The sequence below is a fragment of the Sus scrofa genome, chromosome 18, assembly GCF_000003025.6.
Source record: "Sus scrofa isolate TJ Tabasco breed Duroc chromosome 18, Sscrofa11.1, whole genome shotgun sequence".
NCBI classification, from domain to species: Eukaryota; Metazoa; Chordata; class Mammalia; order Artiodactyla; family Suidae; genus Sus; species Sus scrofa.
In genome coordinates, this window is record NC_010460.4 from 42140311 (window position 1) to 42157603 (window position 17293).

At 51.7% G+C, this 17293-nt stretch overlaps 1 protein-coding gene across 1 annotated transcript in view; it reads right to left on the minus strand.

Moving 5' to 3' along the window:
- The window catches only part of MINDY4 (MINDY lysine 48 deubiquitinase 4), a 106161-nt gene that overhangs the window by 43960 nt on the left and 44908 nt on the right, over nt 1-17293 (minus strand). The window contains 4 exon segments of the mRNA XM_021079233.1: nt 5593-5681; nt 7087-7203; nt 9913-10019; nt 14977-15035. Of these exon segments, the coding sequence (XP_020934892.1) occupies nt 5593-5681; nt 7087-7203; nt 9913-10019; nt 14977-15035 (372 nt within the window).

Sequence of the window (17293 nt, forward strand, 5' to 3'; positions counted from 1 at the left end):
AACAAAAAAAACCCACCACCCTATGAAGGAGGTACTATTGTTGCCCCCTTTTAAAACGGGGAAACCCGAAGCACAGAGACTAAATGATTTACCCAAGGTCACATAGTAAAACCTGGACAAGGAGAAACAGCAGGGAGGGAGGAAGCAGAGAGTGGGGAGCTGGAAGCAGCTGTCTCGAGTTCCTGGTGTCGGAAACCAGCATCCCTCGGCCTCTGAGCCCACTTTCCAGCACCTGCAACACCATCAAGAGACCTGGCTCCTGGGCCGGGCGTATTTTCCAGGCCTCACAGGCCCCAATTATAGACCCTCTGAACCTCCATGTTTCTATACAAAAGTCGTCATTCTTTTCACTGGCTTCCATTTAGCCCCTCCATCCTCCCCCAGTCTTCTCCAGCCTGCTCTTTTGAGTCACAGCCTTCCACAAAACAGGCATCAGGGTAGTACGGTGGTCAGACCGGGGTTCCATTCCCGGCTCAAGGCCTTGAGGAAGCCCCTTGCCGTCACTGGTCTCACCTCCCCACCCATCAAGGCGGCCACTGGGCCAGATGGCCCCACATGTCAGTCCAGCCTTGTCGTCCTGCCACGTAACCGGGCCCAGGTAAGACAAGGCTTTGGGGCATGCAGGCGACAGAGGAAGGAGGGAGGTGTGGTGAGCCACCCAGCCTCCACCTTCACCAGGTCACTGTCTGCCTTCACCTGGGTGACAAGGATGGTCCTGCACTGCCTCGATCAGGGACACGCGTGTTTATCAAGTTCCTACCATGAACCTAGCACCTGGCCTGGCTCTTAAACCAAGAGAAGTTTCTTTTTTAAAAAGCCTAAGTCCTCACAGAAATGCAGGATGGTGGTGGGCGGGGAGGAATAAGACATTTGTCTCGTTACCCAAGTCTCTCAGATTAAAGAGATATTTCTACCCTCGTGATGTCAAAACAGGCTGACCCGTCCACTCTGATGTGCCCACCCATCTGAGCCTGCAGAAGAACCAGAGGAAAGCTGGCCAGTGACTGCAGGCCTTTCCACTCGCTCTCAGGGTCAAACCCTGCCGGAGGAAGAAGGCTGGCCTGGGGCCCACCGGACCTAGTTCAGAGCCTGGCTCCGCTAACTAATGTCCAGAGAGGCCTTGGACAAGGGCCTCAACTTCCTCAGCGAGAGGACAGCTCCCTTGCCCAAGGTGCTGCCCAGGCCCGCAGGGGAACGAGGTTCATCGTCTCTTCCCACGAGCTGAGCCGCCGGCCGGCACAGCCCCTCCTCGAGTGGAAAAACACCAGGTCCTGCCGCCCGGCTCTGTCCGCCCCGATTGAGGAGAAGCCGGCTGCTGGCCTGATGGAATGAACCTTAATGAAGCCAGACAGTCCTACAGGAAAAACACCACCCGTGCCAAGAAGCCTTTACTTCAGCATGATTTCCCTGGAGGGCACAGTCACATCCTCGTGCTGCTTTCACAGAACCATTCCCCGCCTGGGTCTGCAGATCAGCACGGAAAGGCCCCCCGGCCCGGTCCCGGATCCCCTGCAGGGCCCATAGTTTGGCAGCTACAGGTGCCGCCTCTGTGTAGCAGGCGGGCCATCGTGGTGTTCCTGAAGAGAACAGAGGAACTGGTCTGGTTTTGCTTTATTAGTTTTGGGTTTTTTTTCCTATAAGCCAGATCATTTCTGAAATCCTGGAATTTCAGAGTCAAAATGGAGTACTGAAGGCTTAAACACAGCTCAGAACACACAACCCATGCAGCAACATCAATGACCCAATCAATTGATGTTAAAATCCTACAAATGGATCAGTGAAACCAGAGAGGCTGGGGCTGAGCAGTCCCTGCAGGGATGTCACCCTTTGCTTTCATGAGGCAGCAGGTGCCCAGGGGATTACTGTATTACTGTCTGTCATCTTCTGTATTTATTTGTTTCCAGATTAGGAAAAATAGGGAGGTTCTGCCCAGAAGCCCTTGGTAAACTACAGAGCAGCACCTTGGTCACTGAGAGTCCATCTGGGGGTCCAGCCCTCAGGTGTTTCAAGCTCATGACACTGAGCCTCCTGCTGCCAGCCCCTCCTGGCCCCTCTGGCTCTCCTGGTATTCAGAGTCCCTTCTAGGACACAACGTGGTGTGATGGACAGCATCATGTGCCAGGCTTGGCTCTGCCATGGAGGCCAGGTGTGACCTGGGCAAGCGTCTTTCCCACCCTGGGCCTCAGTTTCCCTACATGTACCACATCAGGTCATCCCCGCATCCGACCCAGCAGCATGGCCCTTGATGAATTATGAAGGACACGGAGTCAGACTTGAGCAGGACAGAGATTCACAAAAGGGGAAAGGGAGGCCCTGCTCGCCCACCGCGTAATCCTGGTGTGTGGCCAGTCCAGCCCTCTCTTCAGACACCCCCATCCTGGGACAAGCTAAGGACCACAGTGCTGGGCACAGCATAGGCACCTATAGATTGCACCCATGCCCATTTGGCCAAGATGACTTTCTGTGGCCTCTAAGATGCAGGGCCTCACCTCAGCCAAGGGCGACCCAGACTGCTCTCGCCTCCTTCCTCGGCTGCCAGCCCCGGGCCCCACCCCCTCACTTCCCTGGCTTTGGCTTGAACCAGAAGGACTCACCCCAGGGGTGCAGCAGCAGAGGGCACTACAAGCATCACCCATAGTTGGGGGCTGAAAAGACAGGCGAGGTCACTCCTCTGCAGCATGGATCTTTCCACACTGCCTGCAGGAGAGGCCCTGCCTGACCAGCAGGTGGAGTTCTCCTGGCTGCTCAGCACAGGCCTCCCCACAAGCAGGACCCCTTCCCACCAGGCACACTCCACACAACCCCCAGCAGCCAGCGGCCCTCCCCCCACCGCCCCGCCAACCCACCACTGCCCGCCAGGATCCAGCTCTGCCCCCCCAGCCCAGCCTTTGAGGGCCTTCAACCTAGGCTGGCCCTGACTCTTCTCTCAGGCTCTCAGATGAGAGGGAACCCCGGGGGCCAGGCTGCAATCCCCCCGCCCTCCGCCCCCTCTTCCCAGCAGAGCCTTGGCAAGCTCTCCATCTAGTTGGTGCTTAAATAAATAGACAACTGTCAGTACAAACGGAAGGTCTGGCTGGCTGGCAGGCAGTGGCGGGTAGGGAAGAACTCACTTCCCACAGCCGGTACAGTTTTCTTTCTACCTGGAGCCATCTTGGGCCCCCAGCTTGAAGGACCTTCTGCCTTCCAAGCCCTGGCTGCCCTCTCTGGTGTGGAGAGTAGAACTCTCCTGAGGACATGCCTGGGGGTCCAGAGGCTCTTACATCCCCTTGGTGGGGGTGCAGGGTAGGCAACAAGAAACCCTGGGCAGAAACACCCCCTCCTGATGGCTGGGAAAAGACTTTCCCTGAGAAGTCCAAAGTCCAAGTCCAAAATCAGCTCTGAAGGGCATGGAGCTGAAATGAGTTATGAGACATTTCCCATGAGGGCCGAGGCCCAAGCTTGACCCAAGCAGGCTGCTGGACCCGAGGCCTCTCTGGCAGTCTGGCCCTAACCCACCTGCCACCTGGGCCTTGGCCTGCCCTCTACACCCTGCCCTGGCCTCTCCAGGCAACTCAGGCCTCTGCACACCACTCTTCTTGCTGGAATACTGTCCCTCCCCTCCTGTTGGTCTGGAGAACCCATGCGTTTGTCCATGCGTTCATCCAAAAAAAATTCTGAAGGCCTCTCCCATGGACTAGGCCTGGGGCTGGATGCCAGGGACCGGCTAGGGACCAGGCGGCCCAGGAAGGCCCCTGTTCTAAGGGCGCTTGTGTCCCAAGGGGCAGACACGGGACAGGTAATCACTTGGATAGAAAGGGCACCCATTGGTAGGGGCCTTGAGGCAGGCCCGGGCTTGTCTCAGCTGGGAGGTCACAGCCTCTGCGTGGCAGGAGCCGGAGAAGGCCTCTAGGGGATTTGCTGGGAGGGAAAATCAAGGGAGGAACAGGCTTGCGTGGGAACTGAATCAGTTCCTCCTCCAGCTCAGCCGTAAGATTAAAATGTCACTCCTCCAGAAGGCCTGCCCCACCCTCCTCACGTCCCTGGGCCCTGAGCTCCCTTCACGTCCTATTCGTCTGGATCTCATGTTCAGTCGTAGGGGGCATGAAGCCAAGGCCATGGCTGCCCTTCTGAGTCCTGTGTTTCTCCCCAGTGCAAGGAGGGAGGATGGGCAGGGCGTGCACTTGTGCTGACCCCTTCAAGGGGCTCTCCCAGCCACAGCGTGGACAGTGCTTTGCTGGCCTGGACTCCAGAGCAGGCTGGGGGGTGGGATGGGACAAGGTGGGGCCTTGCTGTGGAAATGCTATGCCACTGGGCTTCCTTCCGGCTACACTATACTTACGGTTAGCACCTTTCAGCCTGAAAGATGAACCTTGGATTATTACTTTGCAAAGTAACTAGAGAAGCCATATTATTGAACAAATTATTAAATGCCAAGCATGAAAAGCTTCCTTTACTCCAACTCTAAGGCTACATCCTCCTTTAAAATGGTAAAATGTGTTCCATTTGCACCAAGCTTGACTAGATGTCTGGGGAACTAGTGCTTTTCCCAGGAATTTAAACATGAATAAATGGGGGATGGGTTTTGTTGTCCCCCCCACCAAAAAGGCACCAAAATGCCTATGTCAAGAACAAGTCCCTTTAATTAAAGTTCAGGAATTGGCAAAACTAAACTGTGATTTCCAAATCCACTTAATTACAACACTGGGAAGGAGAATGGAGGCAGGAAGATGTTTCTGGGGTGCTGGAAATATTTTCCTTCTTGAGCTGGGTGATATGTTACAGGCATGTGATTTGACAATAATTCACAGAGCAGAACACATATGAGTTGTGCACTTTTTTGAGTTGTGTACTTTTTTATGTATGATAGATTTCAACTGAAAGAAAAAAAAAAGTGCCAGAAGTTCTGTAGTCTGAGGGTGACTCGGTACAACTGGGCAGGCAGTTACTGGTTCAGGTAAGAGGGCTGTCCTCTCAGATTGGCTGAGCTGCCCTGGTCCTGGCCAGCCCCTCAATAATCCTTCTATCTCAGTACCAACCACAAGATAGGATTATGGGTTTCTCTCCATAACTCAACTTCACAGAGCACTCTGGAGGAGAGAGAATGCATCTGTGCTTCTCTGTATCACTTGTGCCTGCACAGAGAGAATGTTCTAGAAATGTCTGTTGAGGGCGTGAAAATGAGAATGAGGTGCCACGGGCAACTATTCAGGGTATAAGGTGGAGAGTGAATGGCCAGGGGCGAGCAGCCATATCGTGTGGGGCTGTCTGGACTGCGTGGAGATGGCTGCTGACAGAGGTGGGGTAACGAGGGGAGGAAGAGCTGGGCTCCGTGGGGATGGAGGGTCAGCAGAGTGACGTGTGGTCGGGATTCGGGCAGCTGCTGAGCTGCCCAGCCGCTGCCGCCCCTATGAGCATGACTTGCCAGCCTCCCTGCTCTCAGATGCACGGAGGTCACTTAGACCGGTCAGCACTGGCCCTGTTAGCCAGCTGCCGTTTCCCTTTCCAGAAGACGGGAAATATCAGGGAACACACACATTTCCTTGCTTATTTTTTCTGGACAGTGTGGAGAAGCTCTGGGAAAAGAAGATATTGCTGGAATGAGCATTGACTTACCGAGCGCAGCTGGCTCCACTATCTCCTTCAAACAGGAGCTTCTGTAGGACACAGCCTTGGACAGCCGCCAGAACCCCGCAGGGACCACCCTGCAAAGAGGGTCGAGCATGAGTGCCCGTGAGAACTGGCTCAGGGCAGAGCCGGAGCGGCTCTGCCTCTAGAACCAGCCTCTGCAGGTTACAGAACATGGGGAGCCGACGCCCCTCAAACAGGGTTTTCTGACACGGTGATGACTTCTAGGAAGCTGACCTGAATTGGGCAGGGGGGGACAAAGGCCCTGGTGCCCCTTGTTAGAGGAAGGAGCAAGTCTGTGGTGTGATGGGAGGAAAGTGGCTCTTCACAACCGGGTGAGTGGGGAGCCAGGGCTATCCCACAGGCATCCTGTTTCCATGGCCACGGCCTCAGCGTGTCAACTGACTGCCCAGGTTCAAGGCCCATCCTAAAGGCCTCCTCCAGGAAGCCTCCTTGTACCAGCTCAGCTAGAAGTTAGCCCTTTGGGCAGCCTCCGCTTGTCTGACCAATCTAGGTCTAGCTGGAGGCCTGCCTCAGCACCCAGTAGGGGTGTCTTAGAGGGAGAGGGCTCCTTGAAGGCATCAGTAAGTACGAGGACCGTCAGAGCAGCGGGCCACGAGTGCCCTGTACTCGGGGTGCAAGAACACATGCTGACTTGGCCGTGTTGGGGAGAGAAGCAGGTGGTCTGGAGCTCTTCCTCAGGCAGTGTAGGCAGGGGAGGCTTCTGGGGCTTGAGAAGTGGAACCTGGATGAGCCACCAGATTTAGAGTGTCTTCTGGCCCTGAAAGTGTGTATCTTGAGAAACGTATATAAGCCATGTTCAAATCCTGCCACCATCTACCTATGTGTTTCCCTCTTCATGCACTTCTGGTCCTCAGGCTTGATACTTTTTTTTTTTTTTTGGCTTTTTAGGGCTGCACCTGCAGCACATGGAAGTTCCCAGGCTAGGGGTCGAATCAGAGCTGCAGCTGCCGAGCCGCGTCTGCGACCTACACCATAGGACATGACAACACTGGATCCTTAACCCACTGAGCAAGGCCAGGGATGGAACCTGCATCCTCATGGATACTAGTTAGGTTTGTTACCCCTGAGCCACAACGAGAGCTCCCAGGCTTAATACTTTTACCACTTCCTATAGACCCTGGACCTTCACACAGCCTCCCTCTGTGTGCGTGCAGCCACCTGCCTCCAGTGTCCTTTCTGCAGTTCTGCCTGCAATGTCATTTCTCAACATCAGCCTAAGGACCTTCTCTGTTACCCCCTCCCAGAGGCAGGGCCCCTCTGCCGCCTCTCAGCGAGGACTCCAGCACCATGCATCACGGTTGCTCTGCCAGCCACATGCGAGGTTCCCCCCCGGGTGACAAGTGGGCCAATGTGGGGCTAGCCCAGGTGATCCTCACAGGATTTACCAAGCCCAGGGACAGGCACCTCTATCCACGGTGGGCCCAGAGAAAGTCCCTGGGAAGCTTAAAAACAACCTGCCTTGTTCTGCACAATGCCATATTTTAACGAGGCTGCGTCATTAAAGGCAAAACTCTGAAGTTTCCATTCTTCATTGAAACAGCAAAGGCTGGACCCAAACAGAAGGGTCTTTATGTCCTGTCAGGAGAAAAGAGAGTTTTATTGGTTGTTTTAAAAGCAAACAATACACTGCTGGGTGTTTGCATTCCCACAGGAGCTGGTCTTGAATTCTAGCAGCGTAATCTGTTTTCCAGCAGGGTGATCTATTTTCTTTTTATTTTGCAAACCCATTCTTCTCATATTTGAGGAAGGAGAAAATCAACCCTGAGGCTCTTACCCCTGGAACATCTGTAAACCAAACATGCCTGTGCCCACCCAGGCCAAAATCTTTTTATGTTCCTTAGAGGTTCCTTGAAACACAAAGTTTTAGTTTTACTAGGGATTTCAGAGGAGCCTGACCACACACTGTAATCACCTATGGAGCTCTGAACAATCCTGACGCACAGACCACATGCCAGGCCAACAAAAGCAGAATCCCTGGGTGGCAGACACTAGTGCCTGTAGCTTCTAAAACTACAGGTAATTTCTATAGGCACAGTCAAATCTGACAACTGGTGCTCTAGCAAACTGTGACCCACAGGCCATATTTAGCCCCCCCCACTTGCTTTGTAAGTAAGTTTTACTGAAACACAGCAATGTCCATTTGTTTACATATTGTCTATGTTTATATTACAATGGCCGAGTTGTGTAGTTGCAACAGAGAGCCCAAAATATACTATCTAGCCCTTAACAGAAAATGTTTGACAACCCTACACTGGTACAACCCTTTCTCACAACACCACCAGAGAGCAGTCCCCCCAAACTTGGCTTGTACACCCCAACCACCAAGGGAAGGGATTCTCCCACCACCTCCCAAAGCAACCCTCTATTTTTCACAGCTCTGTCTTCTCGAAACTTCTGGCTGTTATTCATCTTCCAGGGCTCACCCTCCAGACCCCCAGAAAGTGCCAACCCCTCTCTGCTGACCAGCGCTTGGATGGGAAAGAGAGCCTCTCCCCAGACACACTCTCCCACGCTGGCTGCTGCTTCTCTGTCATGATTTTACATCCAGGAGTCTCAAGGGCCAGCATGTGGATTCTGTCACTACCCGCTCAGAGTCCCTTTCCTCATCAGATCCTTCCTAGAGACTCACATTATTTTCCTCTAGAATCATGTCTTTTTATCTTTCATTAAGTACAAGGGAAACCTCTATGACAGAGCATTTGTCTAACATGTCATCAAGGGTGGACTGGCAGCACACGGGATGGAGGGATGCGTGAATTCACCCGCCAGGGCTGTTGCCCTCTTTGCACCAACTACAGTCATCCATGTATTTGAACTGAGTTTCCTGAGAGTCTAGAAACTATGGGAACCTGGGTTTTCTGGCTGAAGCCCATATCTGTCCTCTGATCACACAATGACAGCTCCCAGCAAGGAGAGTATGGTGGCCAGGTCATAGGGTTATAGGCTTGGAAACCTGGGTCCTTCTTGCTGGGGATGCCATGTCTTGGATTCTCCTCTTCTTTGCCTCAGTTTTTTTTCAGCTGCTTTTGGAGATGCTACTGCTGGGTGGTCTTGGGGGGCCTCCAGAGGGCCCTTCCCAAAAGAGTAGTACTCACTGCAAAGCACCATAGCCTTGCAGACAGCCAGACCATTTATCCCTAGGCTTAGGGCCACTTAAATGTGTCTGACCCGCTCCCTGTGGTTTCAAAAGAAGGAAGCAAAAGGGAGGAGAGGGATGGAGAAGGACAAAACCCCGAAAAAAACCTTCAGCTTTTTATCCACGTGCTGAGTAAATACTTGGTGAGTAGGAAGAGAACAGGGTCAGCTGGGTCCTCCTGAGTTTTTCCCTCCTGGATCCTGGCTGAAAAGCCAGTGGAGGACAGCAGGAAGAGCAACCCATCCTGCAGGAACCGCTGGCCCTGGGGATGGGCGAGGCCGTCTGGCAGCAGAGATGCTGGAGAATCCAGGACATCCCTGCAAAGGAGGCTGCTAAGGTCAGGAACCGGCTCCCCGATTCCTGACTCCAGGAGGCCACTGGGGAGAATCCAGATGGTGCTGAAGAACTGGCCCCACTTCCCTGTCCTTCCCTCACTGCAGCCCAGCCTGAGTCCAGCTCTGCCAACAGTGTAGGAGCAGAGTGAAGCTAATGAGGACAATTGTCCTGTTCCCTTCACAGCTCTGAAGTTACTGATTGCGGATGTGGTGAAGCAGCTCTGAACCAGAAGAGCTGGACAGGGAATGACTGGGAGGAGGTTGGAGCCTCACCTTTTATCTCAGGGAGGGAGAGGGAAAGAAAGCTGCCAGGACTAGGCCCCAGCTTTCCTGACCCTCCATTCAGGTTTTCTTCCACATCACATGCAACTTTCCATTTTAACAATGACTGAGAGGTTTTTTTTTTTTTTTTTTTTTTGGTCCTTTTTAGGGCCACACCCACAGCATGTGGAAGTCTCCAGGCTAGGGGTCTAATTGGAGCTGTTGTCGCCGGCCTACACCACAGCCATAGCAACGCCAGATCCGAGGCGCATCTTCAACCTACACCACAGCTCACGGCAACACCGGATCCTTAACCCACTGATCGAGGCCAGGGATTGAACCCGCAACCTCATGGTTCCTAGTCGGATTCATTTCTGCCGCGCCACAACGGGAACTCCTGACCAAGAGATTTTAACAAGACGAATGGGGCCAGAGAGATGGAAATTGCCTCATCCACACCAACTCAATCAAGATGGCTTGAATTCACACCAGAGCAATTCACACAAATGCCAATCAAGACGTATCACCCTACCTGTTTCAGCTGACACCCACCTTTGCCACTGAGAGGTCGATGGGCTTTGATGCTACTTGCAGCTTGAGCATTGATGGGACTGGAGACAGGATGACTTCTTCCTTTACCAATTCATCCTCCACATCCTCTGAAAGAAAACCACAGCCATGTGAGCTCCTTGTTATGACCCACGGAGAAGAGACTAGGAAGCCATTTAACTCCTAGAACACTGATGAGTTCTGAGATGGTTGGAGTAAGTCCAATAATAAGGGGTCCACCATCCACCCCATCCCCTCAGGGGCTCCCAAGCCGACATCAGAAGGAACAAGGCAGAGTGAGAGCCTCTGCTCCTTGTCACCCTTGTGCTGGTCCAGTCCACAAAGATGCTGGCAGGTGGGACTTGGCTATGGGCCCACTAGAAAGCTCTGCCTGTGGACACGTAAATTGGGCCCAGAAAAGTCTGGTTCAGAAAATTCTTTGTGAGCCACAAATCTGTGCCCCTGAGGACAAACATGAAGAGGGCAGAACTAGAAAGAAAATGCCATCCTTCCTGAGAGAACAGTAATAGTCATAATAGATTATGGCTATTGTGGTTTTCATTTATTAACCACTTGTATTTTATAACCTAAACCCCACAACAGCTCCATCAGAGAGTAATTATCATCACCCCACTTAGAGATGAGGAAACAGAGGCTTAGAGACGTTAAGCAACTGGCCTAAAGTCACACAGATGGAAAGTGGCAGAGATAGACTACAAACCCAGGGCAACTCCTAATCGCTCTGCCATCCTGCCTGTCAGACCTCCCTGGACCTCCAACCCAAGGGACACTAAGTCACATTCTAGACACAGTCTTCTTATAGCTGAGCAATTGAGGACCAGAGAGGGTCCCCTCTTGAGTCCTGGCAGCCCAGCCTGTGCCTTCCCAGCCAGCGAGGCGTTACATCCACTGGCGCAGCATTTACCAGAACACTCAGCTGAAGGACCCACGTGAAAACAGCCCAAGGCAATTATGCTGGCAAAGCCGCAGGTTGGTCTCCAGAGAGCCTCTGGAGACTTCCCCCATTTTCCCAAGATTAAATGATGATTTTAAAAGCATGCCACTCCGTACAGAAACCAACATTCTCTGCCATCATCCTGTGCATCTGGACTATAGAAATGTCACTGGCCCAGACCCACATCTTCGGAGATGGTGTCAAAAGATGAACATCCCCAGGACACATGCCTTATATCTCATTCTACAGCCTCCCTTTCTGCCCTGGAGGAGGACTGGATACAGCATGAGGCCAACTCCTGGAGGCTCAGTCCATTGTAAGGGAGACAGATTCAAGACGGAAAAAATTTTCAAATAAGTCTGGAATTTAAATGAGAACCTCTCTTAGTTAGGGTCTCTGAAAAAGCCTCCCTGTGACATAGCCTTACAATAATACCCTGAAATAAAGACCAGATGTTCACCCATCAACATACTCAGGTCTTGAAAACATGGTGGAGAAAGTAAGAAAGAAATGGGATACATAGCATAACACAATTTATTTCCGTTATAAGTATATGCAAGGAAAACAACACTACACATTTTCCAAGAACGATTCACAGGTAACAAGAAATCACTAGATACTGAGGATGGTCACTTATGGAGAGGAGGGTCATGGGAGTGTGCGGGTGGGGCCAAGGGGAAATAAGGAAGGACAGGCCGAGGGGAGAGAAGCCGATGAGCAGAGAGCAATACGGAGAATGTTCACGAAGAAATAGGGACGTGGGATTAATTCAACCCTAAGCATCTGAGGCCCAAACAGAAGGGGAGAGTAATAGGATTCTGCCAGGCTCTGAAGTGTCCTTGTGATGCCTCCAGTCAAACTATTTCCTGGAGGCCCAGAGGGGGCAGGATTTAAGCCTATTTGGAGGCTTCTGTTTAGTCTGAGGTTGTCCAGGAGGCAGCCAGGGTTGAAACACACTCTGCTCCAGCCCCATGAATTAAGTCTGAGGGTGGGAGCAGGGGCCCAGGGGGAGTAGACTGGGTAGAGTGCCCAGGGGGAGGCAGTCTCCCTTGGCTGCTCCCAGGAGGCAGCTGGTCCCTGTGCAGGCAGTCAGTTCAGAACCATGTGGCAAGCCTCACGCCCAGACATGGTGGGACGGCCGTGGAAAGGAAAACAAGCACCCCGGCATGACATGTTGGCCAAGCAGACAACATGCAAATGCCAGTGGTTTGAAAATGCTATTTTTAAGGCCCTGGTGTAAATGCGTGGTTGAAAAGAAGCAAAGGCTTTTGTTTCCCATTCCATTTTACTTATCCTTTGGAGGAAAACATATACATATGTATAGTAATACTTAATAGAGGCCCCTGTACCCCTTTTCCAGATTCCCAGTACTTCCTACCAACAAGCTATCTTCTGAAAGTGCCCCAACACCTCCAGACTCAGGAATCTCAGCACAGCACCCCTCCAGGCTTCCATTCTGATAACAGACTCCATCTCTCCAACCCTCCCCCAGGGACCCAGACCGAAACCTCAGCCTTCTCCCACACCATGCTGCTCCAGCCTCCTCCGACCACCGAGCCTCTGGAAAGCCCCATACATTTCCCCCACCTTCCTCGCTCCGCTGTTACGGGAATGTATCATTGCTTTTCTACTTGTTCATCGTGCACATTTGGAGCCCCCATGATGTGCCAGGGATTATGAGGGACAGAGGAGGTCCAGAGATGATTAAAACACCACCCTTGACTTTAAGGAGCTCACTGCCTAGGTGGGGAGACAGAGACCTCAAACAAATAACACGGTATAAGAGCTACAGTGGAGGAGTTCCCGTCATGGTGCAGTGGTTAACGAATCCAACTAGGAACCATGAAGTTGCAGGTTCAGTCCCTGCCCTTGCTCAGTGGGTTAACGATCTGGCGTTGCCGTGAGCTGTGGTGTATGTAGGTCGCAGATGCGGCTCGGATCCTGCGTTGCTGTGGCTCTGGTGTAGGCTGGCAGCTACAGCTCCGATTCGACCCCTAGCCTGGGAACCTCCATATGCCGCAGGAGCGGCCCAAGAAATGGCAAAAAGACAAAAAAAAAAAAAAAAAAAGAATCCCTCTGTGTCACTGCTGTGGCTGTGGCAAGAGCTGCAAAAAAAAAAAAAAAAAAAGAGCTACAGTGGAGACAAGTGCAAAGGTTATAAAGGCAGAGAAGAGGCAAACAATTTTGCCTTAAAGGGTCAGGGACCCTTCCCATAGGAGGTAAGTATTTGAGCAGGATCTTACAATACCCATAGGACTTCCCCAGACAGAACACGGGCCAATCACCCCTTTTCTGGACTATTCCAAGAGCCTCCTCACTAGTCGCCCCACGTCCAGGCTCTTACACCTAAAATCTATCCTCCACACACATGCAGAGACAGACTCAAACACCACTCATTTCACTTCTTTTCTTGACAAGACCTTGTCCATCCTTCAACCCAGTCTAAATACACTATCGAAATTTCTGAAACCCAGCACAGAACTTGGCTTATTCACCTCTTGAAGCAGTGAAGAGCTTTTGGTCATCTGCTCTGTGTGTTGCCATCAGGGGACACCTCTCTTCCTCTGACCCACCCAACCCTACCCTCCAAGAAGGCAGGGCCACTTTCATCATCACCTCTGTCAGCTTTCAACAGTCCTGCACGTGCCCGAACACGTAGCTGCTAACAGAAGTTTGCTGAATTGAACCAAAGAAGGATTCACTGGGGTGGGGAAGAGAATGCTGTTCCTCTAACCAAATTTTATTCCTTGTTTCTGAGCCTCTCCACCACAAAGCTTCTCTTTCTCTTTCTCTCAGTGACCGGGTTTCACGACCTCTTATCCTTTATCTCCATCTCCTCTAAATCGTCAGCCGAACCACTAGCCAAGAGGGGTCGGCCTCCCTCCAGAAGCACACACACACTTCAAACAGCTGGGTTCTGAGAGAATAGCTAAAAGCCTTCCTCCCAATAGAAGCCCTCTGGGTTCTGAAGGCCGGGAACTGCTTCGCTTTCTGTCTAAACAGGAGTGGCTTTCATTAGAAAATCTTAAAGTGCTTTACAGAAAGGCTTCAGATGCCAGGGTTTCCCGGCTCCGTGCCTCATTCTGCACAGCCCTGTGCCCAACCAAGTCCACCCTTCCTGGGTAGGCCGAGTGATCCCACCAGCAACCCCAGTGATGATTAAAACTCTGAGGAACCGTTCCCTCTGAAGAGAACTGAGCAGAATAAACAAACCCCCGCCTCCATCATTCCAAAGCCTGCCCCCGCCTTTCAACTTCATCAAAGCAAACTGTCAGACGGCGTGTCTCACACAAGTCACTTCCAAGGGGCGAGCTGCTTTCTTCCTTTGCTGTAAAAGCGAGTGCTTAAAAGGAGAGGAAAAGGATGTGAGCAGCTCTTATACGTCAAAAGGTCCAACAGGTAAACTGCCAGCTTCCAGGAGGAGGGAAAACGTCAACGCACTCAAGCCTCATCCTTCCCTGCCTGGTCTTTGGTTGTCATCCTTTATTCTACCGCTGCCTATGCCAAGGCCTGTGAACACATAAGCCTCTGGGGAGTGGAAAATTCCAGAAAGAGGAAAAAAAGAGGCTTCAAAACGAAAGTGGATGGACAGGTTCTTCCCTTGACCTTGGAGAGGAGACAGACAGATACATACATGTGTGGCAGGGCACTGACCTGAACACTAAAGGTCTGTGCACCGATCCACCTCGTTGTTCATATTTTATACCTCAGTAGTACGTCTGTAAACTGCTGTAAAGGATGGACTTCTCCAGGCAGAGCTATACAATAATATTTTGACTGAGGACTGTCCTCTGGAGACCTCTGTAGGTTCTCAGTGGTCCTAAAAGAACCTCCAAATGCACGGAAGGCTCCTCTGCCCCCTCCCTCTCAGGATGCTTCTAGAAATGTTCAGACTTAAAATGATTTCTCCAGGAGAGACAGGCAGTGGAAGAAGGCATCAAGCAGAATGAGAGAAACCTGTTTCACTCCCCAGGCCAGCCTCTTCTTCCTGAGGTGGGGTGGAAGGAAAGGAGTCCCTCCCCAGCAGTAGAGAGCCCCTCCACCTCCCGGATGAACCAAATGAAGCCCCTGGACCCTGGTGGGTACAGCACTTAGGTCTCACTGGTACCTACCAATCTGAAGCACAGCCAGCTCCTCATCGACCTTGTTGGACACCGGCAACTGATTTTTCCTAGAAAAGAAAGGAAATGTCCGTGTCAGAGGCGAATGGCAGAGAAATGCAAACAGCAGAGAGGAATGGGAGGGGCACTGCATGGGGTTTCAGGAGCTGGGTTCCCTCTAGCCTGGCCCTGCCATTCTGTGTGTGCCTGGTATCCGCATGCTCCCTCTCTGAGCCACAGGTTCCATATGGGATAGGACCAAATCACCTCACAGGTGCTCTTCAATTCTGTGTATACACACATGCACACCCCAGCCAATACAGGATGACAAACCCTATAGTTTGACCCTTGCCAAGAACCAAATGCAAGCTAGTGTTATGATGCCACTGTAACCCTGCTGGGACACACACACACATACACGCACAAATCAAGTTCTTGCAATCACTGCACAGGTTTCTTTTTATCTCGTTTTTTTTTAAGTGTTTCCTTTCTCTCCACTTTCTTGTCAAGTTATCACCAGCCATTTACAAGAAACCTCTAGCATGCACCAAAGAGTACATCCCATGATCTGGATTTGTAAACCTGTGCACATAGAGCTTTCTTAAAATGGCCCACCTGTGTTTTAGTTCTCTTTAGATTTTCCCCCCAGCATGTATCTATCTGAACTAAAGTAAAATCATTTTTAAAAAGAACATATTAAAAATAACGAAATTACATCACCGTCTTGAAAAACCCATTTACCATGTTAAAAATGACAGCTCTTTTGAACGTGGCATTGAAATATATTTTCCTCCAACATCCTTGCAGGGAAAGATATGATTGAAGTAACAATCGTAATCTCGCCACGCACGGCGCGTTCTATTGAACTGGCTTCCTCCTGAAGATGTATGAAGGGGCGTGAGTGGAAGACCGTGGAGGACGCGCAGTACCGAGTCCCTGAGCACATACTGCTTTGGACTCAGGGTTTGCTTCTCTGGTGCTGGAACACTGAGCTCCTTCCCCCACCCTCCCAGGCAGCCTGAGCCTCCCCTAGTCCCCCGCCCACTCAGCCAAGCCCATTTTCCTCAATTCAAAACCACAACATTTCTATGCCCCTGTGCTACCAGATTTGGTAAGCGTTCTTGTGGGGAATCGTGAAAAACAAGATGGAAAGGGGAGCTAGGGCATGGGGGGCAGTGGAAGGATGTGGAGGGGTCAACACAGAGGCCGTGTCACAGCCACCTTGCCTCCGCGCCCAGCAATGACGAACTGCATTTTTATCAGAAGCCTCCATCAGCCGTCTTCCCCCACCGGTGCCGGCGCTGCCACTAAAGCCGAGGACCTAAGTTCCGTCTCTGTCTATCCCGTCTGTCACTGTGTCATCTGGAGACCAAGGCAAGGTGCCTTCCCCTTGCTATGCCTCGTATCCCTATCTGAAAAGCAAGGACTGAGGCACAGGTGCCAGATGGCCTCAAAAACCTGCCTTGAACCATTCTGAGCAGGGATCAGCAGGAGTAAAAACATCTCTGGAACATCCCAATAGCAGCATCCCTCTCATACCCACCTATGCCTTCTGCCTCTCCATCTCTCACCCAGATCATTCTAACAGGCTCCTAACTGGTTTCTTGGTCCTCAGATCTTCCCCTGGGTGTCAAAGCGTCTCTCTACAAAGCAAATCTGACCATGCCACAGCTTACTGAAATTCTTCAAAGATTGTCAACAACCGTAGTCACGTCTACACAATGATGGCAACAACAGAAAATACTTTCTGATCCCTTTGACTGTTCCAGGCAGTGCACTGATTGCTGTGTAAGCATTGAAAGTCATCTGCTCCTCAGAACAACCTTACGAAGTAGTTGGTGTACTGAATCTCAGAGACGTCAGTCACTTCCCCAGCTACACAGCAAATAAGTGGCAGCACAGGGATTTGAACCCAGGTAATGACTCCACAGATAACGGCAGTAACCACCACACAACACTGCTTCCTTCTAAAACAAAATCCAGGCCCGCTAGGGTGCCCTATGGACTGTCTGTGACCCGGCCACCGAGTGCCCCAGCCTCGCCTCCCTCTGCACCCTCACTCTCCTCCACGCCGAACGTCTCAGCCCATCCTCTACACCTCCTCACAAGCTGTCCACTGCAGCTACCATAGCCCTTGGTGGACTCACTCTGAGCCTCTGTAGCCCAGATGGATTGCTACCTTCTTCTCAACTCCAAACCATGCATTCATTCATTTCCTCACTCACTCACCTAGCAAACATGTGGCAGTTATCTGGCAGGTCTCTCTCCTTGCCTAAGAGAGACCCAATTGCGTAAAATAAACAGACATAAATTGCAACGTGACATTGGG